The sequence below is a fragment of the Chelon labrosus genome (genome assembly GCF_963514085.1).
Source record: "Chelon labrosus genome assembly, chromosome: 13".
In the NCBI taxonomy this organism is placed as follows: Eukaryota; Metazoa; Chordata; class Actinopteri; order Mugiliformes; family Mugilidae; genus Chelon; species Chelon labrosus.
In genome coordinates, this window is record NC_140346.1 from 9,733,788 (window position 1) to 9,749,932 (window position 16,145).

The following is a 16,145-nucleotide window of genomic DNA, read 5'->3' on the forward strand; positions in this document are numbered from 1 at the left end:
CAGATGTGCGCTACCTCCCTCAGCAGGACCTCAGAGATGAGGAATCAGTTCAGTGGAAGTGGAAATTAGAAAGTGTAGGAGGAACACTCCCAAAATAGGCCAAAGCATGATGATGAACAGCTAGATATGTAGTGTATGTGAAGGCTGTAAAGGACTTTCATTTTTACCCCAAACCCCAGAACCGATTAGTACACAGAAAGATTAAGAACAGACCAGAGCCCAGGAAAAACAGCATTTTTCTGTCTGTTTCTTCATTTCCTTTCCGCTCCAGTTCAGAGGTAAACAAAGTGCCAGTCGTAACACTCCAGCGGATCCATCGGTTTTATTTTTCAGCCATTTCATTTCAGCGCGTCCCCAGTGCTCAATTTACAAGTGAGGCTCAAGCAGCGCCCGGAGGCACTTTGTACTATTCCAAGGAAACACTGGCATTTCTGGCAGATCGTGGTGCATGTTTTGGGAACTCTCTCCTCCCTTTCAGCCTGCCACAAAACAAACACATGTGGTGTGTGTGTGAGTGAGTCAGGCTGGTCCTGCTGGAGCTCATGTGACTATGTGGTGCTGAGGTTCATTTTGGGAAATGAGCCGTGAATTAGGTGAGCCCGTTGTTTACCTAGGACCTGTGCCATTCTTCGCTTGGCATCTCTTTGTCAGGCATTGTGTGTTTTTCAGGGCATTGATGTTCCGCTTCGTCTGGCAAAAACTGTACGGTTTATGTTGTGTTGGATACATTTGGGGTTGGGTGTGTTTTGGATTGAAGAATGAGGCAGCAGCAGCAGCATGCTGTCATCTTCCAGCACGGGCTCCACTGAGCTGATGGTGTGCTGCAAGAAGTCATGGAAGGGGGGGATGAGCAGGGGAACACTGCCACCTGCTGGTTGGAAGTCTGCTGACAAGATGCTAACAGACACAGCATATTTTTGCAGTTCAGCTCATCTCGACAGTTTTGATAAACTTTCGGCAAAGCTTTACCCGAGGAAATCAAATGTCAAAGCAGCAGTAGCAGTATAACAATAAAATTGCAGTTCTTTAGTACATACAAGTCAAAGGTCAGCTCCTGACCTCTGGGTATACTTCCACATGAACCTAATGTGTGTTTATTTTACCTAATCACAGATTCTGCATTTTATTTGTTTTAAATAAGGTATCTAATGTCCTTAAGAGGTCCATTTCCTCTTATTTCAGTGAAGGTATCAAGTCCAGTCCAGACAAAAGTCAGAAAAACTGAAAAATACGCCAGATTTCTGCTTATTTTTATGATTTCAGAGGTTTGCGGAGGTTAAATTGCCTTGTATTTTTCTTATTTTGAAGGGTTTCAGAGGTGTGAAGAGATGGAAATACTTGACTTCTTTAAAAGTATTCACAGTATCAATCATCAAAATGAAAAAAAGAAAGACTGTCCGACAGCAGAGTATACTTGCACTCCTTCAGTTTTATTGACATTTTGTTTTACAAAAACAGGTATGAGAGAATGCATAGAGCGAGCCTCACTCACAGTCGGCTCATCGACGACAACATGGAAAAACACAAAGGGCGTCGGGGAAAAAGGCAACAACTCATTTAAAAGATTAAAAAATAAACAACACTGTTTGCAGATATATTAACCTGAATACACGCATACTCCTATGGTCTCTTACGCACGAGAGGCGACCGGACCACACACACACACGTGCACGCACACACACGCACACACACACACACACACACACACAAGTCTCATATAGGCGAGCACACGCAAGACGCACGTCCACGCACACTCACTGGCACACAATGCAAACGTGTGGGTGCAAAAGAATATCGAAGGGATGCAGGAGAGAATGCATCATCTGACAAACAAGAGACACTGATACAAGCGAAGAGATGCATAGAAATGCACAGTTAAAGGGTCACTCCACCTCACACTCGCTTTGAGGGATCTGCCGCCACCTCAGTGCTGCGGAGGTGAAAAGAACGCAGCGGGATGACAGCAGAAATCTCAAAACCAGGAAAAGTGACACCAGTGCCACTTAATGTAAGACAGAAAACAGGTCTTATCTGTGTGAAATGACCCTTTAATCACATTAGGCACAATCAACCCACGCTATCTGTCCTGTGATGCACAACAATCCTATCACTACCAGCGGCAGCAGGGGCCACCCATGCCTCTCTGCACCTATAGCGTGTGTTGATGGTACTCCACCATTTGAACAATGACACTAATCTAATGCATCCTTCATATGCGCTGTAAAACCGGACTAAAATGCGTGTTCACATTGAGGATCACATTAATGACGTCAGTTGACAGAAGCATCTCAGGCTGACACACCGACGCAATTCCTGCAGTCCCGAGCTCCCAGGAAGGGAGCGGGATCCGCCAAAGATGCTCGTTATACTGCTCGCCACTGCACACACAGCTCTCACCTACCAAGCAGCAAAGTGTTTGGATAAGCTATCGAAGCCAGTTAGAGTCCACTGGAGGACAATGGCAGCAGCACAGGGTGTTAAAGTGAGATTATAACTTATGTTAGAATTTGGGGCTTAGCCGTGCCCCTTTCTTAAAATTCATAGGTGATGTAAACGCCACCGTTACAGAGGGACTGTCAAGCGATTTCTGCGGTTCCCGTGACAAACGAGGCCACAGCGAAACTGTTTGAAACGTGAGCAAGTCGACAAAAACGAAGCAGAGATCGAGCACCTTTCCATTCCACAACAAAGACCTCCACCTACGTTAAAACACTGACAAAAAAAATTAAGTTTCACTTCTTTTGAATCAGTTGAAATGCAGAGATTTGTTTTTGGAAATAACCGAAGAAGGACATGGAATCAACACAACTGTTGTTTTTTTTTTCCTACTGGTCTGCATTTAGTTATAATGTGCGTTAATGAAGAGCATATTCCTGGCCACTTCCTTCACACGATGGCTAAACCGTACAACAAGTTTTCCAGTGTAAACTCAAGAGGATTGTCCTCGCCTGTAAAACGAGCCTGGATTCTCCGACAGAGCAAAGATGAATGAGATGAGCCTTTGAGAGAAAGATAAGTGCTACGAGGAAAAACACCGGGTTGGTTTTATTATTATTATTATTATTTTAAAAGATTTAGGTATCAACTAACAAATCCCCTCCCCTCTAAAGAAAATACACCTTTGCCAAAACTGCCCTGACAACCCCATCACTTTTCTTTATGTAGCTATTCTCCAATATATACCAATATCACAATTAATTAGATTTAGTTCGACTTCACAGTGGACGAGTATTTCACTTCCTTTCACTTCCTTCCTTCCTTCCTTCAGTACAGTTAATAATCCTCTATCTTATTTACATAGCAGTTAGAGAGGTGGATTATATACCGGTTCAGTTTGGTGACTTCCTGTCCTGTCCTGTCTGATCTGATCTCATGTGGTTAACAAACACAAGTTCAGAGGTTGGTGAATGTAGTGTGAAGAGTTAGCCTGGTGCAGTCAGACATTTCATTACGGGGCGTGTTAAACGAAGAATAAAGGATCTGCATGGAACTGGATAGTGTCCATCACCACATAAACCCCGCCTTAAGAATTTGCTCGACCGGGCAGATCTTCCAAGGGCATAATTAATTCCAAATGTAGCAAAAATCCCCTAAATAAACTTTGTGGTTGGGAGAACTTGTGGCTGGTGCCAGGCTAGTTAAGAGCTGTAGATGTATGTAGATTACAGCAACTTTAAGGATGTGACAGACAGTACGGAAGACTGAAACAATTTAGCTGAGTGTGTCCACGTTTAGCTCTCACGAAAGACGCTGCAAGTCGTGACACATTGTTGTGACAAGTCAGCCAGAGCTGTGCATCCTCCTCCATTCCCCTCCCTTTCTTCCCCAGTTAATCCTTTAACCTCGAGCACTGATTCCTCCCTGTTCTCTGCTGACTTCAGAACCCTTGTCATGTACTGACATGATGCACGGCAGCTACTGACTCTGGCGTCGTTGTTTTCTGGGCCTCTAGAGGCACTCTGAGGGATGTGGGGAACGAAATATAATAAACATATATTTGAAACCGATCATCAGGATTAGAACAAAGCCTACTGCTGAAGAGGGACCTGCAGAATATCCACCAGGTGTTAAGGACTGGAACTGCGGTATTTCTCCTCATTATTAGTATTGTTAGGCAGAGTACACTACAACTTGGGTTCTTTCTGCAGCGCTCTGAATCTGAGCTTGCACAAGCAATGTGTATATCCAAAGGGAGAAAATGATGAAATGTAAATGAAAATATGTCAACCGTTTCTTTGCCACTGCTAAAGCAGATCCCCAAATCAATGCAAGGTTCACTTCGACCCTCCTCCTTGTGCCATACCTTTTGGTTATACAACAAAACAACCAACTTTTTTTTGTAACAACCGCTCGTGTCACCGGGACAGAGGTCGAGGTGCTGTCTCCGTCAGGTTGTTAGCTGTGCTAGCTGGTGTGCAGACGCTCTCGTTCTCCGTCTCCAAACAGGGGTAGGGTTAAATCGACTGTCTAAGAGGGGGAAGGCTTTAACCGCTCAGGAGGTAGACCACCAGCTCGTAGGTGCACATCATGATGGCGGTGTTGGGGATCTGGCGTACCAGGTGGGTGGTGAGGCCGCGGTACAGGGCGCGGTAGCCCTCCTCTTTGGGCACCATTGTTAGAGTCTGGAAGAAGGAGCGGTACTTGGTGCCCTCTTCACGTAGCCTGGTGCGGATCACTTCTGCAAAGTATAAAAAAAGAGGGAAGAGTTACAGCAAAACTAAAGAAAAAAAAAATCACATTAGAACAGTTAACTGCTGATAACATCTCTCACCATGAGGATAAGCAATAGATGTGGCACATGTCTTGGAGGTGGCAGCAGCGAGCATCATCCCCACAAAGTCTGATGGATCTTTTGATGTCTCCTCTTCTTCGTCCATGTTCTGGGGTGCCTTGGCCTCCAAGAGGCGCCGTTTAATGTTTTCATAGATCACAAAGTGGATCACAGTCTCTGAAATACCAGCATAAGATGCCGACATTCCTCTGTAGAAGCCTCGCAAGCCATCTGTTTGATACACCCGACGCACACACTCAAACGCACTCATCCTTCGCTCGCCTCGGTTCCTGGGAAAAAACAACAAAAAAGAAAAACTAATTACAATATATAAACCACACAACAAACTCTAGCCAGTGATTCTAAAAAGACAAAACTCCAACAACACTTTCATGTGGAAAGAAACTGAAGATACAAGAGGGATCCTTTCTGATCTGAGCCACAGCCCTGACCTCCTCAGAACTTCCACAGTATCAACATTCGATTTGTGTACATGGCATTGTAACACAATGACAATAAAAACTTCTGACTTTGGTTCTTCAGTTCACTATACACGTTTGTGGAAATTAAAATCTACACTATGCTTCTGTAGGAAAAAAAAAACAACAACGCACAACGTATGCTGCCTTAAGGGTAGAGTAACGGGACATGCTCACAGGAAGGTCTATGTGAAGTCAATGGACCATGTTAAACTCAGTGGGTTGTACCGATGATAGGCAAAATAAACCTGTGGGGGAGGCAAGTGGGCAGGTAACAAGATAAACTATTATGAACTCTACAGCTTTGCAAATGAGGCAACAACCAATGGGAGCGACTGATACATGTTTTCTGGAAGGAAATGCCGTCAATGACCCTGACCGAGGGCTTGGAGTGTCGGGTAAATCCAGACAGAGCAGTGTTGACAACCTGTTCTTTAAATACAGACAGCTGACAAGAAGAGCTTGCCCTTGGAGATCCATTATGTATGTTTTTGATCTAAAAAAATAAAAAAACCTAGCTGGGCCTATTTGAGAATTAAATATTTTTATGTTCTTCTTGGTTTCTATGGAAACATTGTGGATGGGAAACATACAAGAGGGTTACCTAGTGTCTAGGCTTAGGTATTAGCAACCAACTGTCAGCACTGGGAGACAAACAAAGTGCTGCATACTCAAGGGACAATATCAAAACAAGATCAAATGTATCAAGTTAATGTTTTGCCTCCAGATATTGATTCTCTATGGTCCCAGGGAGGAACAGAGCAATGTGCGTGGCTGTCTCAAGATAGTAGCCTGCAAAACAATAAGTTTCAATTCCCAGAGAGACTTAATGGCAGTCATAGACGGACCACACCCAGGCAGATAAGGAGCACATAGCGTACAGATTCAAGATTGTCTCTCACAGATCCAAACAAAACCCAACATGTTTCCGCGGAGCTGCTTTTAATTATGAAACAATGGGAACATCCCAGGTGACAAAAAGTGCAGACTGAACTGAAATGCAAACACCTCACACCAGAGTGTCTTGTTTACCTTGCATCCAGCTGCAGACGGGTCTTTATGAGCCATATTGGATTGGTCGCTGTGATGGCTGTAAAACCTAAAGGAGAAAATAAACAACAGCATTACATGCCTATAAAATCTGGAAATGCTATAATAGTGTCAAGCTGCCTGTTGTAATACTAGACCACATGATAATGTCCAGGTAATGTGTAAATGTTTATTATGCTGCAATCATGTTGGCAATGGAACAAGTTTAAACGATCTAAACATTTGTCTGAAATAAAAATAAAGGCAGCTTGGAGAGAGAAAGCTAGCCCCATTTATAGACTAGGGGAGCAACTGAATATCATAAAAAATGTATGTCCTGCTAACAGATGTAAAAATACAAAAGAGGAAACTCCTTCTTATCAAATGACCTACATGATAAGGGAGCAGAGGACAGAAGTACGGAGAGAGAAAGAGAAGAACCAGATATAAAAAGAAGCACAGATCTGTGGTGAGTACTCACGCAGACCAAAGTAACTCCTCACAGATGCAGCTAGAGACCCCTGGTGGTGCGGGGGTCTCATGCCCTTGCGAGAGGAGAGCTACGGTAGAGTAAAAGCCTAAAACAGACACAGGCTTGTGTGTAGCAAAATGACCGGCATGCAACCATTTCACTTCCCATACCCGCCATCATCCCACAGGATTTAACCCCACAACCTCACGTGAAGGGATCACCCCACAGACAGCCTGAGACAGTAGAAGAGACATGGTGGAGACCAACACCTGACACCTTTATTAGTTCAAATAAATGACTTAAAATAGTGACAATAAAAAAAGAATTGACTGATATGCAGTCGAGAGGTGACTATGAACAAACATTTAATGAAAACTATTTTACTGTAGCATTGTATGCTAATTTTAATTTCTTTTGTTTTAGTCTTATGGTCCATATTTCTTTGGTGGACACTTACAATGGTGTCTGAGATGATAAAAATTGACTGTTTTTGGGCTGACTTAAGCAAATCTTGCTATGCAGGACCTGAGAGAATTAAACTGCCCTGAGTATATATTGGTAACGCTCTAAAATTAACATCTACACTTCCCTGTTTTAGCTCACCGTTAGCCACGTCAGTAGACAGCCCTAACCTCTGCCACGTGAGTCATGCGTGAACGAGGTGAATCGCCAGACTGTCAGCACTTCATCGCCCGTCAGTTCAGCTCAGGCAGCTCTCGCACTAAAGAATATGTGTGTTGCCACTGGAGGGGGATGTACTTGCAATGTTGACCTTGACTGGGTTATTAAAAGGTCTAAGTCAGGGTGTGCTAAAAGTGGCACTGCCGTGATCTTCATATTCAAGCATATACGCACAAATACACACCGTAGCTGTCTGACTGACTGACTGACCCACATTATTCTGGGCTGACATTCCCAAATGGATCATACGAGAAAAGGTGAGCTTGCCTTGACATACAAAGCACCAGAGAATAATGATTCGGTTTTTAAACTTGTCCTCTTAACATATGTAATTTGTAATTACGATTACTATGGCAGCAGTACATCTGGGGGAAAGGTGAAAGAAATGGGATGAGCTTGTTTTTGGAAGTACAGGGTCTCCAGCAACGTATACTACCTATACAAACCAGTTCTACAAGTTCCTGTGCTCCAAAGAGGGATCACTGTAAAAGCAAAGGCTGACTGCAGCAATACTCAACGCCCATCACATAGGTAACGCCACTATTTGAACTAAGACAAGACCCATTTGCTCAGAATTCAGAATGCATGGTGGTGCATGTCAAACTGGTACCTCAGATATTTAGTTACCTGCCATTCCAGCCGACACCATGTGCACCTGTGTGGAGTCGGGTTCCAACACGCCATTCAGTTTCTCTTTGGCAGTGGAGTAAGCAGCAAAGTAGATTGCTCTGTTGGAAGTACAAAGGAAAAGAAAATAGGGGTCAGCACGTGCTACACCAGGACGAGGCAAAACAAGTTATGAATGCCATGTTTTTGTGTCTCAGAGTACAGCTAATTAGTCTCAGTGGCTGCCTCAGGTAGCAGCGAGGTTCATCAATTACACTACATTAGCAAGTACAACTGTGCCCTCATGTCAGGTTCAGGCTAATGAGCTTTAAGAATTTATTAGGCCTAAATAGCAGAGTGAATGCATTCACCAAATCAGCCTAGTTAGACAAATACGCTATTCAGAGAAAGGGCACACACTCATTTATTTCCGGTCATTATCTTTAGCTGGTTTCGCTAATTAAAAATGGTCCTAATGATCACATTAATACTCATGTCTAAACGGGTGTTTGTGCTCCCTTTGCTTTTCCCCTTACAACAATACTGACCAGGCAGCAGCCTGGTGCGTCTGTAAATGTGCAGAGTCAGGGGGTTAATAATGCTCCGAGCTCATCGGTCACTATAGAATACAGCTGTGTGTTCATCTTTAACTCTGCGTCACAGCCTTCCCCTCCCTTGCTTGGGCATTCAATTACGTAAAGTGCCAGCAAAACACTCCACATATGCTTAGCGCTGGCACCTGCTGGCTGCAGCATTAGCCCCACTTTGCTCCCCTCATTACCACTAAGAGAGGACACCGTCAGTTTACAGCATTTACCCGACAGTGACCCAGTAGCGTTGCCGCAGCTGCCATTTTTTTTTTTATATACAAAGGAGCACATCACTAAGCAGTAAGCAGTTCAGAGACTGTCCCAATAGCCATGGAGATGAATGGCACTTTAATGACCATGTGTCCCTCATGCTTCTTTGTCACCAAGTAACCACGAGGAAGCATGTGGTAGTTACGTAATCCCATATATTTTTGTTTTTAATATCGTGTGAAAAGTATATAGAACATTTGCAAGACACTTGATCTTCTCTAACACCGCGTTTCTTGATAAATGTAAGATACTCAAACACAGAACACGGACATTAAGTTAAACTGCAGTTACCACCTTGTGGTTGTATGCCTCCATTAAACACTCAAGTTTACTTCAATGTCTATTCAGACTTTAAAAATTGTTTCTGCAGAACATTAGGATGTCACAATGGAGTGGACCTTTAACCTTTCGGATAATAAAAAATGTTTATTTAGATATCTGGATGAAATGTTGTCATAGTTGGCATACGACATGTTAAGTCCAAAAACATGTTTTGTGACATCACAGAGATCAAATCCAAATTCCAGTGAGTTCAAGTGAAACCTTGTACCGAATGAGATGTATGCACAGACAAGCTACCACAAAGCATAATGAGAAGCAGGCTATGCCGTCCCCAGAGAGGAGACAGAAAAACTAATTGTTCACAAGGAGAATGTAAGCACACCTCTGTCTCTGTGAAATTAGAATCACATGTTTCAGATGAGGTGCTAATGATCACATCATCCTTAGGGAGTGCCAGATTATAGAACCGGTTTTAGTTAAACCTCTGATTTCTAGGGTCTGAAAGACATGTCAAGATGTCAAGAGACTGAAAGACAAACATGAAAAATGCCTTCAAGAAGTTATTCTGCTAAAAGTACTCCCTTGACAAAGGCCTATTTCAGGAGCTCCAGATCACATTGGGACGTTTAAAAGGTCATTTCCTGCCTGGTATGACTGGAGGCAACTGCAGTCACCTTTTTGAGATATCTGTTGGTTTTCCTCAATGTATCCCAGCTGCCACTAGTTGCATTTGTTTGTCTACTTGGTAGTGGTCATGAGATAGGCAGGAGTACCATTTGAAAAAAGCTGCCAGTGCCAAAGTTCATTTCTAAAGCTGTTTGGGTAGAGTGTAGACTAATGACGGGTAAATCCAGGACTGACTAAATAGTGTTCTACTGTTTGTTTGGAAAATTACTGCATCATAATAGCTTTAGTACATTTTTAGGAATTTTTATTGGAGATATTACATTTTAGTCAAGTAATGCACCAGTAATTGTTTAGTATATAAAAATGTTTTTTTGTTTTGTTTTTTCTGAACAGTTCTAGAATTACAACCTCACATTGTATGCCTCTGCCTAACTGTCAAGTTGTCGGCCCAAAAAATTATGTAATCAAGATGCTGAAGGACATCAATAAAAACATTTCTGCAGGACATTATGTTGGCACAGTATAGTTGACTTTTGAACTGAGTTTGTGCCAAATTAATCCCCTTAAGGCGTTAAAATTAAAATATAGTTAAAACATGACCAAAAAAACACGTTTTTGTGAGGTCAAAATGGCATGGAGCTTTGAACATTGAATTCAAAGCAGTTCATCTTTAAGTCAAACTGAAAGTATCATGTTCACAAATATGCCATGGACAGAGGCCGGTTGGAGTGTTTGACACGTTGCATGAACCAATAAAAAACAGAACTGATTATATACACAGTTGCCCATTAAATTTCTGCTAAATTACCAACACGATATTTATGATCAATTCCAGCTCTAGCTAGTACAGAAGCAGATGGATAATTACAATTAGGCATACTTTTTATTCAATCTTTGTTTAGTCAAAGATATCTGGTGACTATTAGTTGACCAACAAGACCTTTAAACCAGCTCTTTCATTTCATAATCTTAGGTAGAACACATCACAGAGGATGATGAAGATGATAGTTGTTATTAGCTTACCTTGAAGGTGCCACACCCACCAAGTTTGGCCCCAAGCCCCTGAAGAGAGACCTAGGTCCTTCTTTCTCTAATATCAATCTGAAACAAAACACGCAGACAAACATGCATGAGGTATGTTGCATTAGAACGACCACATGAACAGTAAAGAGGCTATAGCTTAACAGAGACAGATGAACTATTAGCTGGTTGGAACAAGTCTGTGCAAGCGTCAAGGGGAACTTTAGCCTACACCCAAAGATCTACAACTAGCACGGGAGGTAAGAACAGAAAAACTGTCAGTCCTGTACGTTTGTTGCTGTCTGTAATGAACATTAGAGGCTATAAAGGCACACATGATAACTGGACATAAAGCAGCAGCATACATTGTATCAAGCTGCACAGTTCACTCCATAAATATGTGAGCTGTTGTCTAAGCAGGCAGGAAACAGGTTCATTTGACAGCTGCACCTCATACTCTTAGTCGCTTACTTTATTTTTTTGTGTTTCTTTGCTGAGAGTAAGTTTATTTCCTTCATTTAGTTTAGTTTAGTTGTGTGAAGGGAACTCGCAAAGTAAGAATTTCATTGCTTAGTGTAACCTTTGCTGTGTATATGACAATAAACTTCTTGAATCTTGAGGAAGACTTCGGGCCGAGTGTATTTGGTAATTAAAGTACATTGCGTTAGCACAGTCCGGTGTTACAGTCCTCTTTACTATACTATACTTTACTATATGTCATATTTAAATTTTGGTGTCGACGTTTGCCTTCGTGTGCAAAAGCTGGCCACTTAAACATGCTGAAAATTTCATACAGCCTCACCCACTGCTTACAATATGCCTTGACATGAGATGGAGAAAATTTGTATTAGTCAGCAATGTGCAAGTGACACAGTGACTGGCCCCTTTTGATGAGGCTCACAGCAGCTATGAAACCCGGCCACGCTCTTCCTCATGGAGAGGATCTAGTTTTCTTTAACGTCACAACTGGCGTCTATCCTATGATAAATGGTCATTCGGAAAAAGGAACAGATTAGGAAAGAGCCCGTCAAAACAGAGACACTGAGTCAGAATATGTCGCAAACTCAGGAAAATCTCACAAGATAAACATACAAGAGTTGGATTTGCTATGAAATTTTCTACTTGGCTGAAGTGACAGATATGTGCTCTTGCGTGTAGTTTTCCCAAAGGGTGAAGTTGTGGAGTGGTTAGCCTCGCAAGATGGACATCAGCCAGACTAAACAGCAGCAGCAACATGGTGCCTGCAGGAGAAGGACCTGGACCTCTCTGTGAGAGCAAGGGCCATCAGCTCAGCTCATTTTAGTTAGAGCTCAAACAACAAGTGCGAGCCACAAGTTTAGAGAAAAGGGAAATATTATGTATATGAAAAAAAACACACTCACTGACCAGTTCATTAGGTACACTAAGAAAAACAAGTACATTCTAAAAAAAAAGTGCTGTTATTCAAGCTCTGACTCAACAGTGATTGTATACTACTGAATTGTACTGTGTTGTACCGTCACATGTTACATTATTTTGCCAATCCCATTTTAGTCAGAGGGTTTGACAAAATAACACGTCTCTTTAACAGCACCACAAACTACATCCTGTGGAATTATCACCTTAAACTCAACATTACAAAAGTCACAAAGGGGATTTAGTGCAGTATTGTTATATTAGGATGCATTCATGTTCACTCGTGCACCTAATGTTTTGGCAAGTGTATATTCTGTACGCATGAGTTTGATGAAAGTCGTTAGGTACCCACTTGAGACAGTGCAGGGGGCCCGGAGGGGACACGCGGGCCACGCTGACAGTACTGAGCTGAACCTCAGACACATAGAGGGTGATGGAGGACGACTGCAGGCGAGTCTTCACTACTTCCAGTGGACAGGTCAATATGGCTCCTACCGTGCCCCCACATCTGGCACAGAGACAGAGACAGAGACACAAAAAAAACGTGGAAGTGAGATAGCAAACAATGTCTACGTCCCGGCAGAGAAGACTGAAACTAAATATTCGTCGTTTTCATTAGTAAAATGGTGTGGAGAGTGCTGTGTAAATGAATTAGCCAATGGTGGCCAATGGAATTCAAAAGATCCCCGGCATGTAGATGGGAAACGGCCCAGCGCAGGGACGGAACGACATTCAGGAATGCTTTGTGTTTCTTGGGGAATAACAGCCAGCTCCTGTCCGGTGCCACATCACATTCTAAACACATACATGTCTGCATTTTCAGATAACAATGAACCATATACAACGCAAAATACTTCTGTTGTCTACAGGCTTGAGACTGAGGCCTAACTAATAAATCCAGGTTAAATGCAAGCAATACTAAAACATAATACAGTAAATATTTAAGGACATTTCAATCAAAGATCATTTTTCTAGTCTTTTAACCAACTGGATGAGAAAATGTTCCATTTAATGTGCGGTAAAAAGGTTGAGAGCACAATTCCCGAGTAGTGACTCTATCTCGGAATCAAAACAAACACGGCAGGCCGCCAGCTAACAGAGCTGCTCCCTGTCTGTTTTGTGAGGACAGTCCACAGCATTGGGTGTGTTTTTATATATACAAAGAAGAACTAGAAAAAAATCCTAGAAGAGTGGCTCACGAAAATGCCCGAGCAGCACCCTCACAACAGTAAACGGAAGAAGATAAAACCTCAACGCCAGCATCTGCTTGCCCGCTTACTAAAGCCAACTTTGTGCTGGCAGTTACCAGCTCTATTGTCGGTGCCAGACTTATTTATACGCAACTGGCAGAGCCCACAGAACACAGGGTACCAAGTTACTTTATCCTATGACAGAGACTCGTTATTTTTAGGATTCAACCAACAGAATCCATTTCATCAGGGTGGTCATAAACTGTCAATGAGGATTCTCAGAAAAAAAAGAGCATTTAACACATAGCTGCTTATTTACATGTACAAAATAGGCTATTAAAGACATAAACAGACTATTATAGAGAGAGCACAAACACATTATCGACATGGGCGTTAATAAACCGAGCTAAATAAATTAGGGCAGAGCCAGATCACACTATATCAAAGGCAAGAGCAAGCAATGGCTGTTATCTATAGTTAGGGTTCATTTTCAATCAGTATCAAAAGTAGAGATAGAGAAAGTCCAGTCAACACAGCTTTTGGCAGAGGTGAGCTAATAAAGAACACGCTGCTACTGTTCACACCAGGGGGAACGCAGGACACTAGAATAGCCAGCATACCTGAATGAGGAGTCACATTTGATGTCACTTAGGACCCATCCCCAAAATAATGCTTACTTAATATGCTAAAACTGGAATGCCCTTCAGAGTATATGAACATTTTTGCGGCATCAAACTGAAAGCAGGAAATGCTCTGACACAACAGCGTGACAGACAGTCCTGTAATTGAAGGCTTCATTTACGCTACAGAGAAACAATTATATATCTAAGTTCATCTCGTTAAAAGGAGCGTCTGCCCGAGGAGAGGCAGCATGACGCTACAATTTTTTACTTATGAGATGGATGTGTCTAAACACAAGTCTGGCGAATCACCCGTTTTCCGAGTCCGCCGTGTGCCCTGCCTGAATGTTGCTGTAGAAACAAGACCGTTTCTGTAACCGTTCCGGGCAGCGGTTAAATCCGATTTAAGCAAAAATGCATCTCCATATCACGCAGTGTGATAGAAAAGCTTAGACACGTATCACACTGTGACATAATTTAGATGTTTCATCAGGCAAGCACATGTGCTTTGACATCTAAAGTCCTGTGTCGTGGGTGACCTTAAGTGACAGCCTTCCCACGTTTGTTTTGGTGCACTTATGGCGGATAACAGTGATGCCCTTTTATAACCGTCGGCTTCGAAGAAACCAAGAGTATACCTGGGTGTAGCTAATAATAAGCCTCAAAATAAAAATAACTGAGAAATAGCAATACTTCCATGGTGGCTCGTAATTAATACGTAACCGACTGTTTCATTCATACATTGAAATGTCATTGAAATGTCAACTGCTACGGGTGCACATACATGGACAAGATTGATGAGCTGACATCTGGCACCTTGATGCTACCATCAGTCCCCCAGTAACTACCGCGCTATTAATCAAATCCCAAATTACACAAATACAAATGTAAATTTTTAAGTAGCTCTACAGGCTAGCCTCAGCGGCTAGCCTCTGAGCGTGCAGCTAGCTAGCTCAGCTCTTGCGCGTACTTGACAGCGAGATACTCACCCTCCAGCAAACAGATGAACTAAGGTGTCTCTTTGACTCATTGTGTATCATATTCGGGAACCGTCCACGGGGCACTACACGGGGGCAACGGGAGCGTGGAGGCAGGGGAACAACCACCCCGACGTGGGCACCAAATGATACTCAGTTCGTCTGTGTTGTGGTGGAGGTCAGCTGCGTGTGAGAAAAAAAAAAAAAACGAGGGTATGTAACAGCTAACCTAGCTAGCTCGCGTTAGCCGCCAGAGCTAGCGGGTTTCCGGACTTGGATGTCAGAGCGACAGGTTGACGTCTTGTCCTTTTGAAACTGGATAACGCTGCGACACAGCGTGGGCGTCTAATATGTTGGCGAATAAATCCTGCCTCGTAGTAATAAGAGCGACCGTGGACTGGACTCGGCCTCCCCTCCGTTTTACATCAGCGCTCTGCGTGGTCTGCTCGCAATGTTTATCGGCGAATGGGACGCCGCAAAACAGAGACGGTGATTGGTTAAGCCCGCCCCGTCACCGATCGTTCATGTGATGTCTCTTTCAATGCAGGGATCTTGACTGTCTGCATTCCTCACGTCGTTGAGGTTTGTCTTTATTGAATTGTCATTACTGGCAAGTATAAAAGCTCGCCCGAACAGGGACTTGAACCCTGGACCCTCAGATTAAAAGTCTGATGCTCTACCGACTGAGCTATCCGGGCTCTGACGCCATATGACCTGTATCACCTTCAAAACCGAACAGGTAATATGTTGGGTACGAAAGAATGCTTTATCATTGATGGAAATGAAACTGATCAGCCTACAGAGGGCTGAAATCAAACTGAAAAAGTTATGCAGCAGACTAGTCCATTTTGCAGCTACTCAAAATGGTACTCAGTAATTTGTATGGCGCCCACATGCTTGTATGCATACCTGACAACATCGGGCCATTCTCCTAATGAGAGGGCAGATGGTGTCCTGAAGTATCTCTGTCCAGATCTGGATCAGAGCATCACTACGCTCCTGGACAGTCTGGTGTGCAACCTAGCAGTGTCAGCAGGGCCAAAACATGACATCCCTGAGGTGTTCTTTTGTGCACCTTGAGGAACCCAGTGACTCACTGCACCATCCTGGAGGAGTTGGACTGCCTCTGCAACCTC

General features: G+C 43.1%; 1 protein-coding gene across 1 annotated transcript; it reads right to left on the reverse strand.

Moving 5' to 3' along the window:
- Nucleotides 1-1,411: 1,411 nt before the first annotated feature.
- Nucleotides 1,412-15,586, reverse strand: LOC311497963 (solute carrier family 25 member 36-A-like). Its single transcript, XM_084558372.1, has 7 exons — nucleotides 15,022-15,586; nucleotides 12,575-12,730; nucleotides 10,831-10,908; nucleotides 8,060-8,160; nucleotides 6,283-6,349; nucleotides 4,772-5,061; nucleotides 1,412-4,678 (listed from the first exon to the last, which is right to left on the reverse strand). The coding sequence occupies exons 1-7, from the start codon at nucleotides 15,060-15,062 to the stop codon at nucleotides 4,485-4,487; spliced, it is 927 nt and encodes a 308-aa protein (XP_084414498.1). The 5' UTR covers nucleotides 15,063-15,586; the 3' UTR covers nucleotides 1,412-4,484.
- Between the last annotated feature and the right edge of the window lie 559 nt (nucleotides 15,587-16,145).